This window comes from Oncorhynchus nerka, linkage group LG24, assembly GCF_034236695.1.
Source record: "Oncorhynchus nerka isolate Pitt River linkage group LG24, Oner_Uvic_2.0, whole genome shotgun sequence".
In the NCBI taxonomy this organism is placed as follows: Eukaryota; Metazoa; Chordata; class Actinopteri; order Salmoniformes; family Salmonidae; genus Oncorhynchus; species Oncorhynchus nerka.
This window is the reverse complement of record NC_088419.1, coordinates 45,171,234-45,182,418: the sequence shown is the minus strand read 5'-3', so window position 1 is coordinate 45,182,418 and position 11,185 is coordinate 45,171,234. Positions and strand designations below refer to the sequence as shown.

Below are 11,185 nucleotides of genomic sequence, written 5' to 3'. Positions count from 1 at the left end.
AGAGCTGAAGCTGAAGTGCAGCTAGGTCATGCAGCAAGACAATGTTCTAAAACACACAATGTCTATGAACTGTTTGAGAAGGTCCAGTCCTAAAAATGTCCTAAGTGGCAAAGGTCCAGACAGTTAGCTGTGCTTCTAGCCCCTATGCAACTTTGCAGTATTTTTTTTTTTTTTAATGTTATTTCTTACATTACCTAGCCCAGAATTTGTTTTGTGTTACTACATACAGCCAAGGAGAACTTTTGGATATTGAAGCGGCAGTAACTCATCACCATTACCAGCATTACGACCAGGATTACGACTTTCCTGAATCGGATCCTTTGTTCATACCCCCAGGGCATTTGAACTGATTCCAGAGGCTGAGACAAAACAGCGCTGGCCGGAGAAGAGGTATTCGGAGTGGACTTCTAGTCCGACTCAGGAGGCGCGCACACCACCAATCGCTTCCGAGTATATTACTCGCTAATGTTCAGCCTCTGGATAATAAAGTTAACATCAGGGATTGTAACATACTCTGTTTCACGGAAACATGGCTCTCTGGGGATATACTGTCTGAGTCCGTACAGCTAGTTGGATTCTCAGTCCAATGCGCAGACAAGAATAAATATCTCTCTGGGAAGAAGAAGGACGGGGCTGTATATTTCATGATTTAACTATCATGGTGTGATTGTGATAGTGTTAGCAGTTGATGTTCCTCGTCAATAACACAAACTCCAAAGCATATCAGGGGGAGAAAAATTGGTTTATTCAAAGTAACAAATCATGTAGGAAGGTAGATGTTCATTCTCCCCTGTCCTCAGTGACTCTCTCCTCCTCTCTTCTCTTATTTGGATTTTTACGAATTTTCTTTGAAAGACAGGGTCGTGAAAAAGTCATGTTTATTTTTTTGCTGCGTTTATCTCAAGGCCATCAGGCTGTTAACTAGCACGCTAGAGGCTGCTGCCCTATATGCATAGACTTGAAATCACTGGCCAATTTAATAATGGAACACTAGTCACCTTAATAATGTTTACATATTTTGCATTACCCATCTCATATGTATATACTGTATTCTATTCTATTGTACTGTACCTTAGTCTACGCCGCAGTGACATTGCTCGTCCAAATATTGATATATTCTTAATTCCAATTCCATATTACTTGTTAGAAATTACTGCACAATAACATTGGCTAAACACGTGTATGTGACCAATAAAATTGGATTTAAATTGAGAGATAATGTTGCAATTTTAAATTGAATACCCTGCAATTCTACAAAATGTTCCATGTCTTATATGAGTTTATATGATACCAGATAATTAGACCATATTCTTTTTTAAGTTTGTTGGGAAAGTGGTCAAAATGTCATTTTTTAAATAACAAAAAAAAATAATGCATTGCGAAAACACCATGATTGGTAGAAATTATTTTTGTTCCGATTTCAGATTTGAATAGCAGATAAGTATACTAAGATTTCATTTGCTCAACATTTTTGTCTAACTTTTTGGGAAAGTGGTCAAAACTGTATTTGTTTAAAAAAAGTCAAAAATGTAGTTGATGCGGTTATTAAAACAGCTGTATTGTTCGATTGGTTGAATATTTTTTTTCTTCAGATTTCAATATCAGAGAAGTAGACTAAGATTTCATACACTAAGTTGTTGTATAACTTGTTGGGAAAGTGGTAAATGTAGTTGATGTGTTAACTCACGCAAACTATGGGAAAAACTTTTGGAAGTCACAGCTAAGAATGGGAGTTTTTAACAATGGGAGCTTTAGAATGTTGAAGAAATCCCATTAAAGTGGATGAGGTTTAATAATAAAAGCTTAATAGTTAAAAGTCTCATTAATAAAACAAACAACAACAACTCCTGAAACATAACATTAGCTTTTATTAACTCAAGCAAACTGTTACAGTCAACAGTTACATGTTATACAGCATATTGTTTGAACCCAGGGTTCATTTTCCTCTCTCCCACTCCCCAAATATAGAAACAGTTAATTCATACCAGAACAGGCAAAAAGTAGTAACAGCACAATACATTCATCAACTCAACGATATGTCTGTACAAACAATAAGGCAAGTAGAAGAAAGAACAAAAGAAAGAAAAGGACTGCAGGCATCTTCAAAGGGAGCCGTGAAGGCAGATGAATCCTTCTTTCTTATCATGGCCCCACCCCCTTGGCAGCAGAAACACGGGTAGACTAATGGCGTTAATTCATTTAAATTCTTCATAGTAACTGTTAGGGCTCTATTCAATGTGTATCGCTGAAGATCAGCATTACAGCGTGATTGAAATGTAAAGGCAATTTTACCAAGTTAACGGAGACCGCATTCACAGTAAACGCAGCACCTGTCGGCTCAATCGGAAATTATCTTAAAATGTGTATTGCACAATCTGTAACGCTTCAGCGATACAGATTGAATAGAGCCCTTATTTAGTGTTCTAGAGTCAAACGAGGTAAGGCTTCTCGTTAGTTGACACACAGAGAGGGAACCCAGGAAATAATCTGCCTTCTAAAAGTGGTTCCTATTGCTCCGACTCCACTGAGCAAAGACGTCAACTCAACATCTATTCCACGTTGGTTCAACATCATTTCATTGAAATTAACTGGAAACAACGTTGATTAAACCTGTGTTCCCAGTGGGACACTACTGTTAAGTGGTTCTGATTATTCTAATATCTCACCATAATTCTTCTTTATCTTCATCATCAGAATCAGACAACAATCATCACATAACATATCATCATCACAATATTTTCCTTGTTCTAAGGTGATAAGTCAAATCCGGATGATATAAAACACAGAACAACTCCAATAAATCACATCAGCAAATAACCCCAGCCGACTGGTATACAGGATGGCTACCATCCTTCAAGTAGTTCATATTGGCAACAACTGGCCCATTGAAAAACTGCATGTGTTTTTCTGGTAGAAAAGAAACTCCAAGAAGAGATAATAAAATACAGAATCCATTCATCTCCACTTTGGCCCACCAGGAGGCAGGACAGAACTAAGGACAGAAGTGTCATGCCACTTTGTTACGCTATAATATAATAATAATAATAATATAATATATATATAAATATATATATAATAATATAATAATATAATATAATACTGAACAGCGAGAAACAAACAGGAAAACAAAACAAAACGTTTTTTCTTTAAAAGGTTATTTTTGAAACAACTGTACACGAGGAGGATTTCATAATATATGAAAATAACATGACAGCAACTGAACGATGTGCAGTAGTGTAGAAAAATGAGTATAAAAACATAACCCGACCAGAACACATGGAACATACAACTGACGTGGAGCTTTTCATCCGAACACACATAGAAGAACAGTAATTGACAGAGAGAGAGAGAGAGAGAGAGAGGTGTAGAGTAGTGCATGAAAGGGAAGTAAAACAGGACTGACAGAGGAGAGCAGTTGTAAGGACAAACTTCTGACGTCTCGAAAGGGGGTACAGTTGAGTGACAGTTTTGCCCTCTGTCCCCTTCTTTTCTCCTCTCCCTCCTTCTCATTCACTCCATCCAGTCTCCCTCGTCGAACTCCGACTCATCCTCCGAGTCGGAGTACTCGACGGCGATGCGTCGGGACAGGATGGTGGCCACGTCGTTCCCCACACGCGCGTGTTTGGCCGCCTCCTGCTCCCTCTGCTCCTCCACCTTCCTGAGCTGGATACCTGGGGGGAGGGAGGCAAAAAGGGAGGGGTAAGGAGGGAGTGGGGTGGGGGCAGAGAGAGAGAGAGAGAGATCACATAAGTCCAACTCTCTTTCTCTGTCCTCAGCATCAAGGACAAGACAAAGTGCTAGCTAGTTCCCTTTAAAAGGAACACCACTTTAGATTCTGCAACCTATAAGACAGAATGGAACAGCTTTTTTCTGTTATAAAACTGTCCAATGACCACGCACATTGAGCTTCGGACGCTACCATATTACCCCAATACCCAGATCTACTGGCTGATACACTGAGGCCCCACCCACCTTTGCGGATGGCCTCCAATAAGACGCTGCGTGCGTCACTGATGGGCGGCAGGCTGACAGAATGTTTCTTCCCACTGGAGTGAGAGGCTGGGGACCCCACGGCACCTGACAGGAAGGAAGGCACAGGGGGCGGGCCTGGCGGGCAGGGGGAGGAGATCCGTGCTCCTGGGAGGGGGAGAGGAGGAGGAGGGGGCGGGGGCAGTACAGTGCCATCTGATTGGTGAGGGGGCGGGCCCTTGTCCAGGATCTGTTGGAGGCGTGCCGGGAGGAGAGGTGGAGGGGAGGAGCCACGGGAGGAGGGGCAGGGTGGAGGACGCCAGGGGCAATCTGGAGGGGGCGGGGGAGGGGGATGGCCGGGGTCTGCTGCTGGACTGGTAGAGGAGGGATAGGGGAGGAGGGGTGCCCCGTGGGCCAGAGCTGGACATGGAAGGCAAGGGGGAGGAGGAGGAGGCAAGGGGGGAGGTGGAGGGGGAGGGGTGTTGGAATTGAAGCCATGCATCTGTGCTGGAGACTGGGGTCTGCTGTCTGAAAAACCTGAACTGGAGCTGAGGAGAGAGATAGGGAGAGACAGAAAGAGAGAGACAAACAAAGAGAAAGAGGTACTGTTAACCGGAAGCTAACTTATAATCAGGTTGGGGGGGGCAAGAGAGACCAAGAAATGGAAGAAAATCTAGTGGAGATAACAGGGAGATGGAAAGTAAAGCAAGAAGGAGAAAGCTGTACTGTGTTATGTCCGGTGCCACCTAGAGCCGTGTTTCCCAACCCTGGTCCTTGAGTACCACCAACAGTACACAGTTTCGTTGTAGCCCTTGGCAAACACATCTCATTTAACTTATTGAGGGCTTGATGATTAGTTGACAAGTAGAATCAGGTGTGCTTGTCCAGGGATACAAAAAAATGTGTACTGTTGGGGGTACTCAAGGACCAGGGTTGGGAAACACTGATCTAGAGTCAATACGTCTGGGCTGAAAACAAAAGGTCAACACAAAGGGTGAGTGTACTACAGGTTCTCTCGCTCGCTCTGTCTCTTTCACTCTCATTGAGGTAATTTCTCCTGACATGTTCTCTCTCTCTCCACATCTATCCCGATCTCTTCCTGTCCCTGACTAACACTTACTTGTCATGCTAAGCATTACATAACTGATGTCTAGTCATCCAAACACTGTGTCCGTCAAACCTAGATACATTAGTCTGACATGCATGGTCTATACATGCATGGTCTATCCTTAATGTCAATATGTCTTGTCCATTGCTGTTCTGGTTAGTGTTTATTGGCTTATTTCACTGTAGAGCCTCTAGTCCTGCTCACTATACCTTATCCAACCTATTAGTTCCACCACCCACACATGCAATGGCATCTCCTGGTTTCAATGATGTTTCTAGAGACAATATCTCTCTCTTCATCACTCAATACCTAGGTTTACCTCCACTGTATTCACATCCTACCATACCTTTGTCTGTACATTATACCTTGATGCTATTTTATCGCCCCCAGAAACCTCCTTTTACTCTCTGTTCCAGACGTTCTAGACGACCAATTCTTATTGCTTTTAGCCGCAACCTTATTCTACTCCTCCTATGTTCCTCTGGCGATGTAGAGGTGAATCCAGGCCCTGCAGTGCCTAGCTCCACTCCTATTCCCCAGGCGCTCTCTTTTGACGACTTCTGTAATAGCCTTGGTTTCATGCATGTTAACATTAGAGGCCTCCTCCCTAAGTTTGTTCTATTCACTGCTTTAGCACACTCTGCCAACCCGGATGTTCTAGCTGTGTCTGAATCCTGGCTTAGGAAGACCACCAAAAATTCAGAAATTTTAATTCCAAACTACAACATTTTCAGACAAGATAGAACTGCCAAAGGGAGCGGTGTTGCAATCTACTGCAAAGATAGCCTGCAGAGTTCTGTCCTACTATCCAGGTCTGTACCCAAACAATTTGAACTTCTACTTTTAAAAATACACCTCTCTAAAAACAAGTCTCTCACCGTTGCCGCCTGCTATAGACCACCCTCTGCCCCCAGCTGTGCTCTGGACACCATATGTGAACCGATTGCCCCCCATCTATCTTCAGAGCTCGTGCTGCTAGGCGACCTAAACTGGAACATGCTTAACACCCCAGCCATCCTACAATCTAAACTTGATGCCCTCAATCTCACACAAATTATCAATGAACCTACCAGGTACCTCCCCAAAGCCTTAAACACGGGTACCCTCATAGATATCATCCTAACCAACTTCCCCTCTAAATACACCTCTGCTGTCTTCAACCAAGATCTCAGCGATCACTGCCTCATTGCCTGCATCCGTAATGGGTCAGCGGTCAAACGACCTCCACTCATCATGGTAAAACGCTCCCTGAAACACTTCAGCGAGCAGGCCTTTCTAATCGACCTGGCCGGGGTATCCTGGAAGGATATTGATCTCATCCTGTCAGTAGAGGATGCCTGGATATTTTTTTTAAATGCCTTCCTAATCATCTTAAATAAACATGCCCCATTCAAGAAATTTAGAACCAGGAACAGATATAGCCCTTGGTTCTCCCCAGACCTGACTGCCCTTAACCAACACAAAAACATCCTATGGCGTTCTGCATTAGCATCGAACAGCCCCCGTGATATGCAGCTGTTCAGGGAAGCTAGAAACCATTATACACAGGCAGTTAGAGAAGCCAAGGCTAGCTTTTTCAAGCAGAAATTTGCTTCCTGCAACACTAACTCAAAAAAGTTCTGGGACACTGTAAAGTCCATGGAGAATAAGAACACCTCCTCCCAGCTGCCCACTGCACTGAAGATAGGAAACACTGTCACCACTGATAAATCCACCATAATTGAGAATTTCAATAAGCATTTTTCTACGGCTGGCCATGCTTTCCACCTGGCTACTCCTACCCCGGTCAACAGCACTGCACCCCCAACAGCAAATCGCCCAAGCCTTCCCCATTTCTCCTTCTCCCAAATCCATTCAGCTGATGTTCTGAAAGAGCTGCAAAATCTGGACCCCTACAAATCAGCCGGGCTAGACAATCTGGACCCTTTCTTTCTAAAATTATCTGCCGAAATTGTTGCCACCCCTATTACTAGCCTGTTCAACCTCTCTTTCGTGTCGTCTGAGATTCCCAAAGATTGGAAAGCAGCTGCGGTCATCCCCCTCTTCAAAGGGGGGACACTCTTGACCCAAACTGCTACAGACCTATATCTATCCTACCATGCCTTTCTAAGGTCTTCGAAAGCCAAGTCAACAAACAGAATACCGACCATTTCGAATCTCACCATACCTTCTCTGCTATGCAATCTGGTTTCAGAGCTGGTCATGGGTGCACCTCAGTCACGCTCAAGGTCCTAAACGATATCTTAACCGCCATCGATTAGAAACATTACTGTGCAGCCGTATTCATTGATCTGGCCAAGGCTTTCGACTCTGTCAATCACCACATCCTCATCGGCAGACTCGACAGCCTTGGTTTCTCAAATGATTGCCTCGCCTGGTTCACCAACTACTTCTCTGATAGAGTTCAGTGTGTCAAATCGGAGGGTCTGCTGTCCGGACCTCTGGCAGTCTCTATGGGGGTGCCACAGGGTTCAATTCGTGGACCGACTCTCTTCTCTGTATACATCAATGAGGTCGCTCTTGCTGCTGGTGAGTCTCTGATCCACCTCTACGCAGACGACACCATTCTGTTTACTTCCGGCCCTTCTTTGGACACTGTGTTAACAACCCTCCAGGCAAGCTTCAATGCCATACAACTCTCCTTCTGTGGCCTCCAATTGCTCTTAAATACAAGTAAAACTAAATGCATGCTCTTCAACCGATCGCTACCTGCACCTACCCGCCTGTCTAACATCACTACTCTGGACGGCTCTGACTTAGAATACGTGGACAATTACAAATAATTGGGTGTCTGGTTAGACTGTAAACTCTCCTTCCAGACCCATATCAAACATCTCCAATCCAAAGTTACATCTAGAATTGGCTTCCTATTTTGCAACAAAGCATCCTTCACTCATGCTGCCAAACATATCCTTGTAAAACTGACCATCCTACCAATCCTCGACTTTGGCGATGTCATTTACAAAATAGCCTCCAATACCCTACTCAACAAATTGGATGCAGTCTATCACAGTGCAATCCGTTTTGTCACCAAAGCCCCATATACTACCCACCATTGTGACCTGTACGCTCTCGTTGGCTGGCCCTCGCCTCATACTCGTCGCCAAACCCACTGGCTCCATGTCATCTACAAGACCCTGCTAGGTAAAGTCCCCCCTTATCTCAGCTCGCTGGTTACCATAGCATCTCCCACCTGTAGCACACGCTCCAGCAGGTATATCTCTCTAGTCACCCCCAAAACCCATTATTTCTTTGGCCGCCTCTCCTTCCAGTTCTCTGCTGCCAATGACTGGAACGAACTACAAAAATCTCTGAAACTGGAAATACTTATCTCCCTCACTAGCTTTAAGCACCAACTGTCAGAGCAGCTCACAGATTACTGCACCTGTACATAGCCCACCTATAATTTAGCCCAAACAACTACCTCTTTCCCAACTGTATTTTATTTATTTATTTTGCTCCTTTGCACCCCATTATTTTTATTTCTACTTTGCACATTCTTCCATTGCAAAACTACCATTCCAGTGTTTTACTTGCTATATTGTATTTACTTTGCCACCATGGCCTTTTTTGCCTTTACCTCCCTTCTCACCTCATTTGCTCACATTGTTTATATACTTGTTTATACTGTATTATTGACTGTATGTTTGTTTTACTCCATGTGTAACTCTGTGTCGTTGTATCTGTCGAACTGCTTTGCTTTATCTTGGCCAGGTCGCAATTGTAAATGAGAACTCAACTTGCCTACCTGGTGAAAATAAATAAATAAAATACAGAACTAGAGAAAAGGCAAAAGAAAGATTGAAACACAACAATAATTTGGAGAGAGAACAAAATGAGAGATGCGGAGGGGATAGAGCAAAATAAGAGATGGGGGGGGAGATAGCAGAGAGAGAAAAAGGAGAGAAGGGGTAGATAGAAAGAGCAAGAGAGAGAGAAACTGCTCCAGTGTCCTTATTCCCTCTCTCTTCTCTGATTCCTCCAGAGATTGGAAGAGTGAGGACTGTGTTAGCTCTACAGGGAAAACGTCTGCCTCGGCCCTCACTAGCCTTAACACCTTATCGATCCCTTCCACAGCTCCATCTGTCCTCACCTTCGATCCACTATCCCCGCTTCCTCCCATCCCATCCCATCCATCCATCCATCCATGTGTTCATATTTCCCTCTTTTCCTCTGCCCACGCTCGGATAAGACAATTCTGGGGATGGGAAACACATCTGCAGCCGCTCGCATCCCATTTACATTTAAGTCATTTAGCAGACGCTCTTATCCAGAGCGACTTACAGATAGGTGCGTTCACCTTATGACATCCAGTGGAACAGCCACTTTACAATAGTGCATCTAAATCTTTTAAGGGGGGGGAGAAGGATTACTTTATCATATCCTAGGTATTCCTTAAAGAGGTGGGGTTTCAGGTGTCTCCGGAAGGTGGTGATTGACTCCGCTGTCCTGGCGTTGTGCGGGAGTTTGTTCCACCATTGGGGGGCCAGAGCAGCGAACAGTTTTGACTGGGCTGAGCGGGAACTGTACTTCCTCAGTGGTAGGGAGGCGAGCAGGCCAGAGGTGGATGAACGCAGTGCCCTTGTTTGGGTGTAGGGCCTGATCAGAGCCTGGAGGTACTGAGGTGCCGTTCCCCTCACAGCTCCGTAGGCAAGCACCATGGTCTTGTAGTGGATGCGAGCTTCAACTGGAAGCCAGTGGAGGGAGCGGAGGAGCGGGGTGACGTGAGAGAACTTGGGAAGGTTGAACACCAGACGGGCTGCGGCGTTCTGGATGAGTTGTAGGGGTTTAATGGCACAGGCAGGAGCCCAGCCAACAGCGAGTTGCAGTAATCCAGACGGGAGATGACAAGTGCCTGGATTAGGACCTGCGCCGCTTCCTGTGTGAGGCAGGGTCGTACTCTGCGGATGTTGTAGAGCATGAACCTACAGGAACGGGCCACCGCCTTGATGTTAGTTGAGAACGACAGGGTGTTGTCCAGGATCACGCCAAGGTTCTTAGCGCTCTGGGAGGAGGACACAATGGAGTTGTCAACCGTGATGGCGAGATCATGGAACGGGCAGTCCTTCCCCGGGAGGAAGAGCAGCTCCGTCTTGCCGAGGTTCAGCTTGAGGTGGTGATCCGTCATCCACACTGATATGTCTGCCAGACATGCAGAGATGCGATTCGCCACCTGGTCATCAGAAGGGGAAAGGAGAAGATTAATTGTGTGTCGTCTGCATAGCAATGATAGGAGAGACCATGTGAGGTTATGACAGAGCCAAGTGACTTGGTGTATAGCGAGAATAGGAGAGGGCCTAGAACAGAGCCCTGGGGACGCCAGTGGTGAGAGCGCGTGGTGAGGAGACAGATTCTCGCCACGCCACCTGGTAGGAGCGACCTGTCAGGTAGGACGCAATCCAAGTGTGGGCCGCGCCGGAGATGCCCAACTCGGAGAGGGTGGAGAGGAGGATCTGATGGTTCACAGTATCGAAGGCAGCCGATAGGTCTAGAAGGATGAGAGCAGAGGAGAGAGAGTTAGCTTTAGCAGTGCGGAGCGCCTCCGTGATACAGAGAAGAGCAGTCTCAGTTGAATGACTAGTCTTGAAACCTGACTGATTTGGATCAAGAAGGTCATTCTGAGAGAGATAGCGGGAGAGCTGGCCAAGGACGGCACGTTCAAGAGTTTTGGAGAGAAAAGAAAGAAGGGATACTGGTCTGTAGTTGTTGACATCGGAGGGATCGAGTGTAGGTTTTTTTCAGAAGGGGTGCAACTCTCGCTCTCTTGAAGACGGAAGGGACGTAGCCAGCGGTCAGGGATGAGTTGATGAGCGAGGTGAGGTAAGGGAGAAGGTCTCCGGAAATGGTCTGGAGAAGAGAGGAGGGGATAGGGTCAAGCGGGCAGGTTGTTGGGCGGCCGGCCGTCACAAGACGCGAGATTTCATCTGGAGAGAGAGGGAGAAAGAGGTCAGAGCACAGGGTAGGGCAGTGTGAGCAGAACCAGCGGTGTCGTTTGACTTAGCAAACGAGGATCGGATGTCGTCGACCTTCTTTTTCAAAATGGTTGACGAAGTCATCTGCAGAGAGGAGGAGGGGGGGGGGAGGAGGATTCAGGAGGGAGGAGAAGGT

At 45.7% G+C, this 11,185-nt stretch overlaps 1 protein-coding gene across 1 annotated transcript in view; it reads right to left on the bottom strand.

Moving 5' to 3' along the window:
- Positions 1-1,845: 1,845 nt before the first annotated feature.
- The window catches only part of LOC115108040 (actin-binding protein WASF1), a 149,585-nt gene continuing 140,245 nt past the window's right edge, over positions 1,846-11,185 (bottom strand). Inside the window, 5 exon segments of the mRNA XM_029631928.2 lie at positions 1,846-3,671; positions 3,973-4,239; positions 4,242-4,364; positions 4,367-4,405; positions 4,408-4,517. Of these exon segments, the coding sequence (XP_029487788.2) occupies positions 3,511-3,671; positions 3,973-4,239; positions 4,242-4,364; positions 4,367-4,405; positions 4,408-4,517 (700 nt within the window). The 3' untranslated portion in view covers positions 1,846-3,510.